Genomic DNA, 19,414 nt, shown 5'->3' with positions numbered 1-19,414 from the left:
TTCATTCAATCTTTACTTGGGGTGATCGAAATTAAAGGCAAAATGATCAAACAATTTTTAGTAATAAATGTTAGTACCTGTAGTACCATCAATATTAATATCTCAATGTTTCAAAATGTGTTCACATAAGGCATTAATATGGACCAAAAACAAGGCAAATCAACGAGGCATCAACTGACATAACTTTTGATGATGGTTGATGGTCCAAAAACTAGTTAAGCTTATTGTTAATTGCTTATTAACATTGTTAAATTAATTTACTTAGCAGCCTATAAAAATGTTCGAAAATACAAGTTCAATTTTTAGAGAAAATAATTATTTTTTAAGTTATTCTAGGTAGCCTAAATATGATTGCAGGTTGAAATACTATCAATAAAAAAATATCAAATTATCATATATAAGGTTAAGGAAAGTGGCTCTACAGTGACTAAATTGTGGTTTGCGAGAAAATTGAATACGTTTTTAAGATGTGTATGAATACACTCACTTGTATGAAATAGTAAGCTAGCAATATCCTGAAATATAAAAAGCAAACCTTATATGTCATTATAATATTAAGCCAGATTACAAAGAAAAATATTATATATACAAGACAATTATTTTAAAAACTTAATTTTAAGAATATTTTTATTAATATTTGAGATTTCCTCTCATTCTAGTCTTCTCTCATTAACATAACCTTCGATTTTCCCATTCATCGGTTAACAAACCGTAAGTTAAACTTATGCTGATACTGTGAATATACCAAAATTAAATTATACTAACGAACCTGATTCCAGAGGGGTTTGCAGTAAATTTTGGCTGCTTCTATCACTCATGGGGCTTGGAGAAGGAGTATTTCCTACCTCCACTATCGTTACAGAAAGCTGCGATCTCCCTCCTATAGAAAAATAATAGAAAACGCAAATTAGTACAAATAAAATTGTTCTGTATAGTTTTATTCTTAAATTAGACTTCATCTAATCTAGCAAACGTATATCAATTACCATTTGATTAGATAGAGAAGAAAATAGATAAATATATTGAATAACTAGCAAAATATCAGGCTATAATAAATAAACATGCTTGGAAAATTCAATATAAGTGTGTTCATCTAACAAAAATATTTAATGGAAAGAAAACTGTATTAATTGAAAAGTGGTGATGGTAAAATTTAATGAGAATACTTGGACCTCAATTACAACTATGTCAAATGTCCCTCCAACTTTCATTTGAAGGACCCTCAGAGATAACAGGTATTGCAATTAAAACAACTATAATTGGAAAAGTTCGACTGTGAGATACAACAACAGCAATTGGTTTTTTAAGAACCGTGAAACACTTTAAGAAAAAAGTTTTTTCTGTTGTTTTTCCATTGTGATGTTTTTCCAAGAAAAAGTAAAAGCATACAAAAACATACTATGTCAAAACACAACATTTATTGCGGTTTTAAAATTATTAGACAATTATTACAATTATTGCATTTATGTAGTGTCCCAAATCACTATTTTTAAGAATATCAAAAAATTTCAATAAGTAAGTCTCCTTATTTATTGAAATGAAATTGTTGAATTGATGAAAAATAACTTTGCCTTTCTAATGGTATTCAAATTAATTTATTCAAAATACTCCATATCGTTAACTTTATCATTTCCAATTTTCCCCATCTTTTAGACATCATAACAATCTAAAAATCAACTCAATTTCTAGCTCCTTTGTAAGAAAAACGATCATTTAAAATCACTTGTTGAGCTACACCAAAGTTTTTGGCAAGCTTTTCTTCAATAACGTCCATATTCACTGTCAAATCAAATCGAAGTTTCCCTAATTTTTTAAAGCTTTCTTTAACAGCTTTGAGGCTTTAATATATATTTATACAACATATTTTACGTAACCTAACCGTACGTTACATACGTAACAACATAATAATACGTAAACATTAAAAATAAATTAAATGCCTTAATATTTATTGTAAGAAGAACTGTAAAAGCAAAAAAGAAAGATTATTCATTAAATTTTTCCATATAAAACATTTACTATGCAAGAATTAGGCTGTTTGAGCAGTGACCAAAAGTGTAATATAACAATATTTTGCCGGATTCGTGGAGCAGCGATAATCTTGGGCGCGAATCCTGCTGGGGTATGGATGTATTTTATGTTTGTGATTGTAATTATAAACGTCTTTATAGGCAACAGTGGAAAATCCAACAAGGAATAATAATCCCAGTTACGCTAGTAATCAGGCTGGGTGGGACTAGATATCCATCTTCTGGGATGGTCTCTACTTGATTACTGGCCAGTCGGTAGGTTAGATGCACAGGATGGTGGCTCGAAACATACATTAAGTAGTATGTCCAGTCCAGATAAACCATCGTTGGTAAAAAAAGACTTATTTTTAATTATTTTTTTTTAAACAAAAAGACCATCACTCCCTATCCTGATACATTAATTTATCCTAAATTAAAATAAACAATTTTAAAAAACGGTACCATTGTAGCATTGTTTATTTCCATTATATAGAGCGAGATAACAAAAAAATTCACAGCGAATATATAATGGCGTGCCTTTTTCGCAGCAAAACGTCTCCGTTATCTGTATTCTGAAGATTTTTTAAAGTATAATACCCTCGTTTATACCCGTCAATAAAGAATTCTCTTGAATGAAATGGGACACCAATTATGTAGGCTGCAAAATAATCTAAAATTCTCTTTCAAACGCTTTTAAGACTTTAAAATCACCGATTTAGATAAAATGTCAGAACTCATCGTGTGAAACGACGTTAATTTGACTAAAATGGTAAAGCTTCGTTATCATACAACGTGATCAGTAGATATATATATAACATGCTTTAATTCAAAATATAATTATTAAATTTATACGAAGAAATCAAGCTCTTGGTAATCTAAAATCAGGGGAGAAAACCTGTCAAATTGTGTTAATGGTTTATAGCAACGTAAATATTCTTTCGTTGTTTTTTTATATGATATGTAAACTATTCGTTAATGATATTCACAAACTATAACATATATTTTTACTTATTTTTATGAAATGTTTTACGTCATAGTTTACGTTAGATTGGCTAGAAATATATGTAGCTTCTTCGATTTTATTTATAAACTGACCTAATAATTTTAATATTGAGCAATAATTACCCTTGCAAAAATAATGTAATGGCAATCTTTTCGACAAAAATGTCAAAACGAATCTACCGATATATCTACAAGAATCTAAAAGATTTCCCAGGGTTTATGTACTTTCATAGAAAAGAACTTTATATTAATAATACCTATCCTAGCCCAGATATCTGAAAAAGCGATTCTTCATATTATCAAAATTTAACTTTTTATGAAAATATGCCCTACTACTTTTTTCGAGATGGTGGACATGATATCTTAAGTTTCACTTAAGCCGATTTAGTTAAAATTTGATATTAGCCTTCTCTAGACATTCTTTTATAGCATCAACGTAAAACTCTAACAAAATTTTGTCTTTTTGATATTATTTATTTAAAAAATCGAAAATGTTATAAACATAGTAAATTTTTATTGGTTTCTTCTAATGAATTTTTTTTACTTTGATTAAAATATATTAAAATATTTAATTATTTGTTGTTAATGTATGTAGGAATAATTTAAAACATATTTACTTTTTTACACTTTTTAGAATTTTTTTTACAAGATGAAAAAATTAAGCTCAAAATTAGTTCTAATCAAGTAAGTACTCGAGATAAGGGGAGTGGATAAACACCTGAAATCATACGTAGTATGTCTCGATTTTAGCCCGTTGGGAATCCTGATTCGCTGGAAATGGAACATGCGTTTCTTATTGAGAAACAGGAGAAAGACTCTACAAATATCACTCGACCGAACTGTAGAAATATCTAACGGTATTTGGCCATTATGACGAAACCGAAAAACAAATATCGGTGATAAAATCTATAAAAAATATTATGTATTACATACAAATTTGTATTTTAATAGTTTGCCATATATCTATATTTTTATCTATCCCGAAACTTACTTAAATTCTATTTATAATTTTTAGAAGATAAACTAACTAAATAAGCTGAACTATTTGTATGCAAATTAATTTACGTAAAGAAGAAAAAGATACCGTTGGGTTTTTAATTTAGCGTCTACCATCTCATACATATTTTAACAAGCAGCGCAAATTAATGAATCAACTTGTTCCAGATTGTATATATACTGAATTTATTATAATATACGCCGATTTTTTTGTGTGTTTTAGTTACATAAGCTAAGCCGCCCTTTTGTATTTTGAGTTTATACGAAAAATATGTGTATATAAACATTAGGAATTATTTAATTAGCAAGTCTTTATGTATAAAGACTGATCCCAAAACCTGGGAAGTCACCCAACGAAATAAAATCCTATAGACCTGTATCAGTGCTGCCAGTAATATCTAAGGTTTTTGAAAAACTCCTGTTGAAAAGAATAAAACCGATCATAGAGAGAAAAAACCTAATACCAACACATCAGTTTGGGTTTATTAACAAACACTCAGCAATTGACCAGATCGACAGAATAACAGATGTTATTGAAAAAGCCTACGAAAGTCAAAAAGTATGCTCAGCTATATTCTTAGATGTAGCACAAGCCTTCGATAAGGTTTGGCATGAAGGATTTGTTCATAAACTACAGAAAATGCTACTAAAACTACACACCGAACTATTAAAATCATACATTACAACCAGAATGTTTAGAGTCAAGCGAAAAGAAGCTTACTCTACAATAAAAGAAGCTAAAGCAGGTGTACCACAAGGAAGTGTACTGGGACCAATGCTTTATCTACTTTACACTTGTGATATACCACAAATCGGAAATATCACGATGGCTACATTTGCTGATCATACTGCGATTATAGCTGTCGGGAACAATTGTGAAGAAGCCTTACGAAAATTACAACAGGCAAGTGACAATATAAATAGTTGGACATAAGCTTGGAAAATAATAATTAATGAAAATAAATCTATACATGTGCAGTTCATCTATAAACAGACCGTACAAGCACCAATAACATTAAATAACACTATAATTCCATATATTACACACTATATTCCAGCAACAACGCTAAATATCTCGGAATGAATCTCGATGCAAAACTTCATTGGAAAGAACATATAAAGAAAAAAGAAAGGAACTGGAATTAAAATATAGGAAAATGTACTGGCTAATTGGAAGAAAATCACAATTATCAGTACATAATAAATTGCTATATAAGCAAATATTTAAACCTATATGGACATACGGAGTTCAATTATGGGGACGTTCTGCAAAGAGTAACATTAATAAAATACAATTTTTTCAGAACAAAGTCCTGAGAGGTATTGTGGGTGCACCCAAATATTATAGGACTGATTACATACATCGAGACCTTCAGATACCCATAGTCAGTCAAGAAATCAAGAGAATTGCAAGGGGGCATGAGGAAAGACTCCATTCTCATACTAATATTGAAATATTGCAACTTTTGGATACCACCAGAACAGGACACCGACTCAAAAGAATCAAACCATCCAATCCTGTGTAGTGTTGTGTAGTGAGGTGCATATATTAAAAAAATTCAAAAGTGACATATATAAACATTATTTCACCAGAGACTGAGTTAGGGCCGATGAGTTGACAAAAGAAGTAAAAAACAAGCTCTTTTTTTTCAGGGAGCCAATACAATACAAAACTTTTAAAGAAGATAGTGTTTAGTCGATGTAGTTTAGTAAATGTGTAGTAAAAATAATCCTACATAATTATATAATACATAATTATCTTAAAAGCATATGACATAAAACAAGACAAACTGTAAATATTTCAATCCATTACTATATCGAGAGTGTCTACATTTATGAATATTTCAAGTATATGAAGTGCTTTCTAATGTATGCAGAAGTAAATAATAATAAACTTTTGTTTAGAGATATAGAGTTCAGAAAATTACAACCCTGTTCATATGCTGTTTTGATGTAATTGATTGTTATTATGTTTTAAACTTGTTTTATAGTATAAAGGGTACATAAAAATAAAAATGCTATTATAATACTAGAACAACTTATTTATGTTTGTGCTATGCTAACCCATGGTAAGTTTACACCACATTAACACCAAGTAATCAAGACATCCTTAGTGTACTGATAATGAGCCACGTTGATTTATAAAATAAAACTTTGTTTCAAAATATTCATTATGTTTGACCATCGGCGGCGTTTGTTTTCTCAACAACTATACCGAACTTTCCATCGCAAACAATAACTATATCTCCTTATAGCAATTCAGCAAACTTAACTATGGATTCTAAGAGGTATTGTTGTTTGAAACCAGTCAAATTAAGCAATCGATAATAGATAGTTTAAGTCGTGAATTCGTATACGAAAAGCAAACTCGTGATATAAATAGGACGAAAACTATAATCAAGCACGTAAAATGAATTGTTTTCGGATGATTATCCATCGTTTCATATGTTTCTAAACTTCGTGTTAATTGCCGCCAAAGACATTCTCTATGATATATGACCGTAAAATTGGAAATTGTAATGATTAAGAGTGAATGGTGTAGTTAAATATGTGTACGGTTCGTTTCACAAAACTATTTTATCCGTAATTATTTATTGTTGGTTTATATAAAACTTTGGATGACTCTTTTTATAGCTCTTATATGTCTGTCATAAAGACGAGGAGAATAAAAGATACTCATCGGAGTTGGCGGGATGGTTGAAGAAAGGCACAACAAATAACATAGAAAATGGCAGAAAAAGGAAGAGAGAATATATTTTTGATAAATGTGGAGAATTTTTTATGCCATGAAATGAAGAAATATCTGAAGAAATAACGATAAAATAATGATAGAAAAGTCACTAATATGCCAATTAGAAGCATCAATCGTAGAGGTCAAAAGGTGAATGAAAACGAATTATCGCCAGGGTAAGATTAAAACAATTCAAACATTTCAAGAATTCAACATTTCAAATCAAACGAGTGTACCATCTCAAAAACAAAACAAAAAAATATCCATATAGATATTAATATCAGAATTCAGATATAACAAGAAAGTGTAAGTAGAAGGAATGTTAGGATAAAGGAGAACAACCTAGATATTGCTGCAGCATACTGAAAAACAATTACATCGAATAAACCACAATACTAGACTTCTACTACTATATATACAGACAAGTTATTTGTTTTTATGTTGAAAATGAACATATTGTTTAAAACATTTCATTGGAAGCCACATTATAATAAGTTAATCGTAAATTATCATTCAAATTTATATTAATTTTTTATTCATTCAAATAAAGTGAAGCAAGTTGCGGTAAAGACAGCATGGAGAGTTAAAAACAATAATAGTGAGAACAGTTATGTGGTAGAAAAAATTAAACTAGGCTTTGTTATGATGTAACATATTTCATGTCTCGCCTCGCAATCTATCAATTTTTTCAGCCACTATTTACATCGATTATGTTTTACGCCATAATCTCCAACAACAGAAAGAACAAAATGAATACTAACAAGTGGTTTCTCATCTCAAAATTTCACATTCTGTTGAAATAGTATATTACAAAATATCTTTGTAAACTATTCTGGAGCCATCTGTTTTCAGACATCACGAAATTAGACACACATCACGTATATTAATGAACAGCTTTCAAACCTTACGCTGAAAAAATCTGTTATATATTAAGAGTGACAATGATTCAAGTTCATATTTAGTGGTAATGTTAAATGATAAGTAATTTTTAGCTTCATATGATATGAAGTGCTACTCAGACAAGTGATGAATCATCATTCGAAACAATTTGTAATCAGAAGTAGCAATATTGTCAGATTACAATAAAAATTTATATTTCCACGTTTTTCTATCATATGATCGAACATTGTTATGTTACAGAGCTTAAATTTAATCACGTTTCTGCTTCTATAACGAAAAATTTTAAAGAAATGCTCGAATCGAATGCTCAAACTCAAACTTCTATTGTCCATGAGACTATTATTCGGTCAAAAGTTTCATAACAAACCCTTTTCTAATTTTCACCAACACATGTTCATAATTCTCATCCTCATCTTATATTTTTACAAGTACAAAACAAAAACTCTCAAGCAGATATAATTAATATAAGTATTATAAAATGCTTATGATAAAAATGTATAGACAATGGTGAAAATGAAGCTCTGTACATATTACTGACGTAAGACTGATAAGTAAATTCGCAACACAAGTTCCAAACTTGTATAAGTTTATTATAAAATTAATAGCAAGTGTGGTATTAAATTTTAAATGACTTTTATTGATAACAATTGCTTATAATCATAAATTTTATTTTATTTCGTAGTTAACGACATATTGCCTCTTGCAATTTTCTATCAAAAATAAATATCGTAAAACCATTAAAAATAATTGCATCTACAACCAATTTTTCAGCCTCTTGCACTCACAGAAAGTTGATGTTGATATAGATTATCCGATACTAACCTAAACAAGCGAGTGACGCAAAACAGCATGTCAAATAGATTTAAAAATGTCTTATTTTTACATAATATATTGTATTATATAAGTAATACAAGTCGATCTTATAATCGAATAAGTAACACACGTAGTAAATCAAGCATTTGACTATTCCAACGCTAAACATTTCACAAATACCTTCATACTAAAGATATGTTAACATTACTTCAAAACCCAAACTATCTCGAAGTTTTACTTGCTTGGAAAACGGTCAATAACCACAAGACGATATGAATGTTTCAGGATATCCGGACCCAAAGTCTAAAACTATTATACATTTTGGATAATCCAAGATAATATTATATTAGATCCTAACAAAGACATAAAAATAAATATTTTAGTATTATTAAATAGTTTTTTAAAGTTATACAAGTCCATTATTATGGTATATTGTGTAAAACTATATATATTTATGGCTTACCTGAGTTCAGAAGCTTTTGTTGTTCATCCAAAGCCATGTCAAACGTTTCTGGGAAACGACGTGCCGCAGGTTTCATTTAAAGTCCATTCTCTTTACATTCCTGCAATAGAATAATCTTTCAAATAATACTAGTAGCCGTAGGAATGGTTTCGATATCTTGTACTCTGAACTATAATGAACAAATATCAGTAAAATTTACATATTTTCAGGTATTTGTTTTATTTAAAATATAAATATTATTCCCACTTTATATGTATGTCAACCTAGCGGATTTTTCGATCACCTTCCTCTGAAAATATTCTTTAAGTAATGATCAAATGTTTCTCTTTAATCTTATCGCTTCTTCCGTCGGTCTATGGTGCACAGTGGAAATAGATACTGGTTTACCATTCTACTTGTAGCAATATTAAGCTTCTGGCTTCAGTGACACACATTTAACTTTACTCATTAAGCAATAAAAAATCAGAAATTCAACAAAAATTAATATACTACTATAAAAAATAAGACATTATAAATAAATAAATAACAAATATGGATACAAATAATACACCACTCAACAAATTATTATAACAAGGTATCATAACTACGATTGTTTTCAGAATCATAACTTCAAAGCATCAAAAATAAGTATGTATGATCTGTCTTTACTTTTTTATTATGAACAAATTGAATCAAAAATTGATTTCAAAAATCTAAATATCTAAACAAAGAGTACAGACGATTTTGGTTATTCTCGAACTTTGTTGGTATGAAATGTTTGTTTATGTCAGGTTTTTATGATATTAAGGTATTACCTTTTTATAATTTTTTTATTCTATCTATATAAAATATAACTTTACTTGATCACACAATTCTTAATCGTTTTTTATCCAGACTTTCCATAACAATTTAATAGTTAATATTCCGAATTTCGGATATTACAAAAGTAACACAAAATATCAAATAACACTGCTTAAAATAAAATAACTTCGTTTAATAATGTTTTAACACACTTACATTACGTTTAAATATCGTTTCAAATGTACAATTTAGGGAGATGTCTTCCAATTCAAAGTTTCCTCTCGGCACTTGCGACACGGTGCTACCAGATTTTGATTTCAATTAGGCTCTGTGGGTGCTTTAACATACGTACAACAGAAACGAAGAATAATCTACCGTATTTACATAAGAGATGGTGCTGATAGCACATCGGTGTGGCAACCGCCACGACCCTTTAGGCCACCACGCATTCAGCTACAACACGTTCAAAGGTTGGCAATGCCTATGGATTGGTACCATGCAGTTCCGGGATATAAAAGACCATCACGACGACATCTCGATATCTTTTCTTTTCTCCATTTCCTTGTAACCGTACCACTTCCTAATATCCTGTCAATTCTCCCGTCGACCACATGTATCAATCATAAGTTAAAATAAACAAGTTTCATTCAACCAGTGTTTTTAGTTCTCGTGCCAATTCCTTCCAAAAATAGTAGTGAGTGTTCAGACAAGCAATCGCGTCGACAGCCATTCATTCCGACCGACCGACCCGACGAACATTCCTACATCGGCCGGAGCCTAATATATTTGTCATCCTTCTAATGGCTATTTCTAATTTGGGCGTATTTCATTTTAGTGGAATTCATTTATATGAAGCGCATATTATACAAAATTGCACGCGTCCAAGCGCTTCCATTTTATTCAAAAAGGGAGGCAATTTTCACTAAGCCGATTCATATACGGATTATCGAAGAAGAAATTGACTAAGCTTATCAAACAATTTTTAACGAAATTCAATCCTGTCTAACGTATACCCTCCAATATACAGTCCGGCTTTTACAATGCATGGATCGATTTATAGTTCCTCTTCACAACGACCTCGTTAATCCTTGTCAGCGTGAAACTTTTTACTCCACTGGTAAAAATAAATCATGCTACTTTAAAACTCCGATACTTCTCGATGCAAACATAAAAGGTTACTGCCCAACAAAAGCCCTAAATATAGCAAAAGAACGAATAAAATTGCTAATACACTCTGGGATCGGAGTTTCATAAATTCGTCATAATTTTAGCCCATATTGTTGCTTATCTCGTATATAAATGATGAAGCAATCATATTTAATTAGATTAATATTTAAGATAATTTTTTAAGATTTTAATAATAATAAAGTTAAGATACCACCATAAAACTAGCTAAAAAGAGACCAAACAGTGCCTGATGAATTGCTATATATCTGCAAGAATATTTAAAACTTTAATGATAATAATTAGGGAGTATAATCAGGCAACACTGTTTTCGCGCTTATTTTGATAAATTTTTAACTACTATTTAATATTTATGATTACTCTGATTAATATCTGATATTATCTGATTTAATATGCCAAAGCCAAATAGTCAGAGTCAAGAACTGAATGCATCTCAAATAAGTTACTTCGAACAGGAACAAGATAACGAAGGCCCCCTCTTGCCAGCAAAATACGTTAGAGAGTTAAGCATTTTTACTGCTACATGAAACGTATAAAAACAGTGAGTAGTTTTTCAATACCAACATAACTTAATACAATTATTTCACGGGAAACTGTTAGTCCGAAAAATGGTCACTCGTGCCAAGATGATAACAAAAATAACAGCAAAAACTGATGGAAAAAGATAAATGATGATCAACAATTAATTAGGTTTTATTAGTCATCAAATTTTTTAATAATTCATTGCAAATATATTGTACTTCGTGCTGGAAAGAGGAATGGAAAGAGAAAAACTTTCTGAATATGATATGATTCAATGCTGTCAATTTATAAGACAGGGTGATGAGAATGGAAGCAAGTCAAGGTGAGTATACAATTAATATATGATAACTGTAGAAATTCTTATTGTAGAATGAAAAATATTTAGGTACACAGATATGTGTAGTAGTGTGTAGTTGTCCAGAATATAAATGAGCATTTGGTTAAAATATGTCAAAAGAGAAATAATAGTAACTATTTTGCAAATATAGCAAATGCTTTAAGCAGAATGCAACCAATCTAGTTTTATCAAGAAAGATGAATACAGGTACTAGCAGAACAAAGTAAGAAGAAATCCAATGGTAGCAAAAGGTATTTACAAGGAAACTCTATACCGAAGAACACAAAAACTAAGCTCGATAAGGTAAGGTAAATAGGCTCTCTAATGAACGTAAAATATGTTACTTGGATTATTACTATTATATAGGTGGTTATGTAGTTGTGGGTGTTATATATATATATATATATATATATATATATATATATATATATATTGTTAATTAGGTGGATCAAGCCTCCAGGGGATATAACTATTAACGCGCCAAACTCATAAGTGGTATGGAAAATAGTCAAATGTAAATATTATCAAACACAACCCTAACCTACAAATTGTTATAACTGTATAAATAATTGTAGGTTTTCTTATAGGTCTATTTAACTGTAAGCCTTTGATAACAGTATCTTTGTTTAATCATTTTATTTAGATTAGAATTTTGTTATATGTCAAAGCCGAACTGGACTAAAACTTAGTTGATACGGCAACATTGCGACGTTTTGACGTCACAAATTTAGAAGACGTATGAACAAAATAATTTTGGATAGTCTATAGATAGAAGATTAGTAGAGTAATAAATTTAAAATAAGTTAAGTTAAACTGCCAATAGTTAAAATGTTGATTAATATAGATTAATTAATCGCGTCTAGCATGAAACGTCAAATATTGTCAAAAACGTCAAAAAAAAATAGACAACAAAAAGCCTCATCCTAACAGCATCAACACTGTTAGAGTATACAATTAAATGATGTCATAAATCTCTTTAGTAAAACATTGATATATTTCCATTTGGATAGGCAGAGTAACCTCTGACAATTTTTGGTTCAATCGAAAGGAAACTGAACAAAAAGGTAAAATTTACTGAACCGGGTCTAGCTCGATACGCAAAAGTTGGAAGTCATTTATTAAATCCGTTTGATTTCACAACGGCAAAATTAGGAGAGGCAGGTAATAAATAGAATGTGCGTGCCAAAATTTAATGGGCTTTTTAGCGATAATAAAGGATTCCATTTTCCGTCTAATTTACCATGCAATACAGATGAGAGGAAAGGAAGATTCTTTTTTTAGAATTATTCAGATTACCATTATTTAAATTGAGCCCTCGTCAGTATCTAGTCGTTGAATTAATTAATGATAACATTTACATACATTAATGTTCATATTATTCGTCAATTTATAAAGTTAAATATTTTGGGTCTGGGAAAAAACTCGTCCTTTTTTATAGAGTGAAGACGAATTTATTTAAACCAAATATTGCGACATTATTTTAAAAAGATATCTCACGACCATCGATGAAAAACCTAAAAATATTAACTAGTGATCACCCTCTAATCGGCATTCGACCACAATGTTACAGGTCACTTGAAAAGTACCCGGCCTAACCCATAGATGGCACCACTAGAATTAAATCCATATGTTGTTTAGTTAGTCCTAACCCTCAAAAGGCGCCTGTATAAATTTGACGGCTGTCAAGCAACTTTTATTATAGTGAAAAAAATAGATAAATAGGAATTTCGCGTGTTGATAAAATATTGCTTTTTGAAGGGGAAAAAATAATAGCAGACACTCTAGAGATACAAACTGAACGTGTATATTTTACTATTCACGAATATTTGCATATGAGAAAGCTCTGTGCAAAGTGGGTGCAGCGCGAGCTCACTTTTGAGCAAAAACAACGACATGTTGATCATTCGGAGCAATGTTTGAAGATGATCAAGTAAAATAAACCCAAGTTTTTGTATCGATATATGACAATGGATGAAACATGGCCCCATCATTTCAATCCGAAGACCAATCGACAGTCATCCGAGTGGACTGCACACGATAAACCCGCTCCAAAGCGTGGGAAAACACAACAGTGGGCTGGCAAGGTTATGGCGTGAATGTTTTGGGATGCGCATGGAAAATTTTTCATGGAATATCTTGAAAAAGGAAGGACCATCAACAGAGACTATTACATAGCATTATTGGACCATTTGAATGAGGAAATCGCCGAAAATCTGCCGCATTTTGAAGAAAATGAACATGCTGCTTCACCAAGACAAAGAATCGTGTTAAAAAACCATGCATTGGACTTCGAATTGCTTCCTCATCCACCATATTCTCTAGATCTGGCCCCCAGCGACTATTTTTTGTTCTTAGATCTCAAAAGAATGTTCACTGGGAAGAAATTTTCATCGAATGAAGAGGTGATTGCCGAAACTGAGAAAAGTTGGAGGGTCGCTATAATTAGTGTATCACCCCTAAAGGGAATTATGTTGAATAAAAAAAAATTATTTTGCCAAAAAAATGTGCTATGGTAGGCCGGGAACAATTGACGTGTTATATCACACCCACTCTGAAACTGTAGTGTATCTATTTTTCACCTTCTCTTGAAACCAATAGCCACTTATAAAGATTTTTTCCTTTCCAAATAAACTAGATGCCAGACAGCGGCAGCAGCAGACCTGCCAGATAACCCAAGATACCGTTATATAGCTATAAAAATTCAAATATTATAAAGACAGTATTTTGGGAAACAAATATAAGAATTTTATAAACATATTTAACAAATGTACTAATTTATCTCTCTGACATCCTGGACTCCATCACCTGTATTCAAGAGACACTACAGCTTTCGATTGCTATTTTATATCAATGACTTAACTAGACTCAGTAACACTTCATCTCGTACGAGAGACCCAAAAAGTGGATCAATTCTTGAAGAGCACCAAATAAGGAGGAATTTTTTAAAAGCGAAATTCGTATGACAATATAATAAAATACATTATACCAATTTTTCTGAAAGAGGCAACAAAGTTGCAGTAAAAAACTCATAACTTTTTTGTACACCATAAAAGGAAATATCTCACCAATATCTTTTATTCATGTAGAAACATGAGCCTTGATTGTAGGCCACTCTGTTTTTACATTGATTTATAATAAAATAGACATACGCTATTCAAAGTAACTATTTGTTTGAGATTTGATGCTGAAGAAATTACTTGAAAATCCCACTTTTACTAAATGATTAAATTAGAGTGTTAGTGATTGCTATTGTTATGTTTAGATTTAAAAAAGTCATATAAACAAATATTGTAGAAGGTTATATTGCAATGAAAAAGCTTTCTCGTCTGTTACATTGAAATAACCTACATGGAAACTCTTAAATTACATGTACTACCCTAACAAAAGTATTTACCAAACATACCGCTGAACACTATTTCAATAAATGTACAGAAATATCAGATGGAATAGCGATTAGAAGACGTACACATTTTATATGCTAACATTTCGAATTTTTCTAAAAAAAAACCCTCAAAATTAATTCGCAACATCCATACTTCCAGTCCTTTATGTTAAATATAGTTTCAAAAAGCATAACGGGGATTAACAGATGAATGGTGGGAAAGGTAATTATGATTGATGTATTGTGTTTGTTGGCCTTTATTCGATGGTTCAAGTGGGAATTGATTGAATGCGTTGGCGGACAGCCGAACCCCCTTCGGATTTACCCTTTTTTCCGAAAAGGTCAGGAGCGAGACCATAAAAAGAACCGGAACTTTCTCCAGATCGTCGAAAAAGTTTAATATGGGCCATGAAAGCCATCTATAAACGTGTCACAGTCAGTTACAGCGGTAATTACAGCAATAAACAACATTAAAATACGTCAATCGTTTTCTAGTTTCATAAAAACAAAAATAACTTTCATTTAAATCATTTAAATTAACAGAATTATACAGTGGAAATACCTGTCACCTTAACTGTGTGTTTTTTCATGATTTACCAAAACAACAGGCGCAATACATTTATTATAATTGTCACTCCTCGTGGCCTCTACTAATTTATGTTTGGCCCAAATGACAATTAACAATAATATGCAAAGAAATTTCACTAAATATATTCAATCATTAAAATTATTTGGAAGAATTCTGTTCTCGTATTTCTAATCTTCTTGTATATTAGTTTAGATAATAAGACTGTGGCTTTCTTTATAGGACTCTAATAACATTGCAGAAATGAGAAGAATATATTTGTCTCATCTTATTAGATCCTGAATGTGCTTTAGTCATTTTTTTGTTTTAAAAATACATTTATTGAGAAGTATTGCTGCAATCAAAATATCTGTCATAATCTTATATAAGTTTTTCCTATTTTCCTGTCAACACGGCGATACCGCGTCGAAAGAAAGATGTTGATTTGGCAGTTTTAACAGCTCGTAATAGCATATAACTCATATCCAGTCACAATATGCCACCGAAAACTCTCCTTTACCTGATAGTGAAACCAAAATGTTGAAACGGTTCGAAATAACATCCTCAGTCAACTCATATAGTATTAGCGTCTATATGTACTAAATAACCCAATAATTCTAAGCAGAACACTATTATTTTATTTGAAGAAATATCAAAGTCTTAGAATTTAACAGTTAGGTAAGTTTATTTAACAAATGTTTATATTGAATCTTCATATTTTCACTAGTACATATTCCTGATCGAAATACATGCAAACACCTATTATAAGCAACAAAACAAAAACGATTTTTAAAGATTTTCATTTATAAAAAAGTCCTTCAATGCTATTTCATGCGTCTTTTATGTTTCTTTTAACATAATATACTCCAAAACTCGACTCATCGATTTCTTTAACTAAAACTGGAAACAAAAGAGAACACATTTATTCAGCGTTTCGCTGAAATTGGTAATAAAAACTATTATAGTATATCGTTAAAAGAAAAAATATATCCATCAATTTGTTATTGTTATTATTGTTGCCTATATATTTGGTTGTGTTTTTTTTTCTGAGAATTATTTTCATATCTAAATTAGTTCAAAACACGGTCACCCAGGCATATAAATTAATTGGAATCATTGCTGCATGGTTGCTTTGTCTTAAACGTCTTATATAAATCAACTAGAATGGTTATAAATATATTTATGTATTATTCTCCTAAAACAAAATCGTTTACTTGAAGAAAAACTCATTTCATTCACTATTTACAATACCAGAAATAGTTTTTCACTTTCTACATTATACACGCACTGAATTTTCAAGATATTCAATATTCAGTTCGAACTTGTTAATTTATTTTAATCATTTCTATGACTTGCTATAAATATTAAATGTTACAAATAGTTTATCGAAGTTCCGTCTCAATTTCGTATTGTTATATTCTGTAAATATATAAGGCGTTGTTAAGTTTCAAGATAGATTAATTATTATTAATTATTCTTATTAGTGGTATCTTATTATATTGATGATACTGATGCTTTATCAATTTATAGTGGATATTTTTCTATCTATAAAATTAATATAATACCCAAACGGCATTATACGTAACTGCACCAATATTAGCTCCAGTGGCAATTAGCAATCAGTTGCGTCGACATCTAGCGGTATTCTCATTAGTAATAGACGTCTGATAATCTACTAATGCATCTGAGGGAGAAATATTTTTCACCTCAACGCCTCTTGTTCAATATAATTATATAGCTTGCTAATTTTTTATAATTTCCATTATAGTAGACATACAATAAAATTTGACATTAAATTACAAAAAAGCAATAAAACAAAAAATAGATCTAGCAACAAAGAAAATTGATAAATATCAAATTTTACTTAATGGAAATTTGATTCATTGTAAAATGGAAACAAACACGCAAAATCGTAATATAAAAACCTGCTAACCATTATTATGTTAATTTACATTGAAAGAATTATTATTTTGTAGTAATTTACAGTTAATGTTACTCTTTATACAAATTTAAAAAAACATTTTATGTATTTATTATAAATTTTAAAATAATTGAAAACAAACTAAAACATAATATTAATATTCTGTTTATTCTGACAACACTAGATTCTACATACATATCATCGTTTACAAATCACACTCTGATATTTTACAATATGTCTAAACACCCCCACCCACACACATACAAAAAACCAAGTACTTATTTAGAATCCTTTCAAATATTCAGAAAATACAAATATAAATGTGCTTTATCTATATACGATTTATATAATTATTTTAATAGTTATTGAACAATAATATTTTGATTATATAAACCGAACGAAGTGAATAATAATAAAAATGCATATATTCTATATTATATTCCCTTTTCAATGAAACCAAATAATCAATATCAAATAGCTTTCGTCTCAATGATACTATATTGTTTTTTACAGTACTAAAGGGTTTTTAAGTTAAAATACATTCATTTATTTGATGGGAAAAATAATATTTTTGCTAAACCACTACCAATAAACTGAAATTAAATAAAATGTCTTTTATTTCATTTTTGCTCTCATTGTTTCTCTTTTTGATCTTGACGTGTGTTTTCTAAGTTTCTGCTTTGCATCCATTGGAAAGGTTTAAAATCACAATTCTCTTTAATTTTCTTTAATTTAAACTTCTGACAGTAAAGAGATTTATTATATAGTAATATATGTAGGTATAGTCTATCCAAAGCTTTTTGTACATTCGTCTTCAAGATTGTAAATTGATATGAGAATCAGACAATATTTTTCTTCTTATTTTCTTATTCTAGTTAAAAAGAGAACGTATGCAAATTTGTTCAAAACAATAGTGATAAGAGGTTATAAATCGGCAAACGTTATTTTAATGCTTTGTTATATAATTATATATTGCTTGTTTTGATAAATATCGGATAGTTGCTTATTATTACTTTAATTGAAAAAGCGGGTGACAAATCAAGATCAACTTGATCTTAGCTCTATCAGAGATTAAATATATGAAATACATAAAAACAGTGAGTAATTTTTCAACACAAACATAGCTTAATACAATTATTTCAAAGGAAACTGTTAGTCTGAAACGTATGGAAGAGATCAAATGGCACGTCCGGATATTGCTTTTAATAGAATAAAATTTTTAAAATCATATAATAAAATGAAGGTAATCTTATTATTTCAATTTATGTATTTTGATGAGACATAGATATTTCGAAATGGGACCAATATATCCAACGGTCACTCATGGGAAGATGACATTAAAAATAGTGTTATAAACAATAGTTGATGGATAAAGGTAAACGTTGGAGTAACAATTGACGTCGTGCTGGAAAGAGGAATGCTTAATAACACCTTCGGTTTGGATAAAATAGTTAAGACACGTTGAAGAAGAAATTGACGTACGATGGAATTGTGATCAAATGTTAGATAGATTGGAAATTAACAGTTTAGTTATTCACTTGAATGAAACGCTTCTGCCAATTTCTAAGAAAGGGCGATGAGAATGGAAACAAGTAAAGGTAATATAGTATTTAATTAATATATGATAACTGTAGGAAATCTTATTGTAGAGTAAAAAAGGTTTATGTGCAAAGATATAAGTGTAATTGTTCAGAATATACATGAGCCTTTAGTTAAAATGGACCAGGAGAGAAAAAATAGTATCTGTTTTGCAGATATGGCAAGTGCATTGATTATAATGCAGTGATTAAATCTAGTTGTATCAAGAAATA

At 30.0% G+C, this 19,414-nt stretch overlaps 1 protein-coding gene across 1 annotated transcript in view; it reads right to left on the bottom strand.

Moving 5' to 3' along the window:
- The window catches only part of LOC143193413 (uncharacterized), a 91,487-nt gene that overhangs the window by 7,720 nt on the left and 64,353 nt on the right, over nucleotides 1-19,414 (bottom strand). The window contains exons 2-3 of the mRNA XM_076399625.1: nucleotides 8,912-9,011; nucleotides 770-880 (exon numbers count right to left, since the gene is read on the bottom strand). Coding sequence (XP_076255740.1) covers nucleotides 770-880; nucleotides 8,912-8,987 — 187 coding nt within the window. The 5' untranslated portion in view covers nucleotides 8,988-9,011. The remainder of the gene's footprint in view (nucleotides 1-769; nucleotides 881-8,911; nucleotides 9,012-19,414) is intronic.

Source organism: Rhynchophorus ferrugineus, unplaced genomic scaffold (genome assembly GCF_030347505.1).
Source record: "Rhynchophorus ferrugineus isolate W39M unplaced genomic scaffold, kcgeb_rfMv2 rfM3, whole genome shotgun sequence".
Classification (NCBI taxonomy): domain Eukaryota; kingdom Metazoa; phylum Arthropoda; class Insecta; order Coleoptera; family Curculionidae; genus Rhynchophorus; species Rhynchophorus ferrugineus.
The sequence above is the reverse complement of the archived record's forward strand: the minus strand, read 5'-3'. Positions and strand labels throughout refer to the sequence as shown.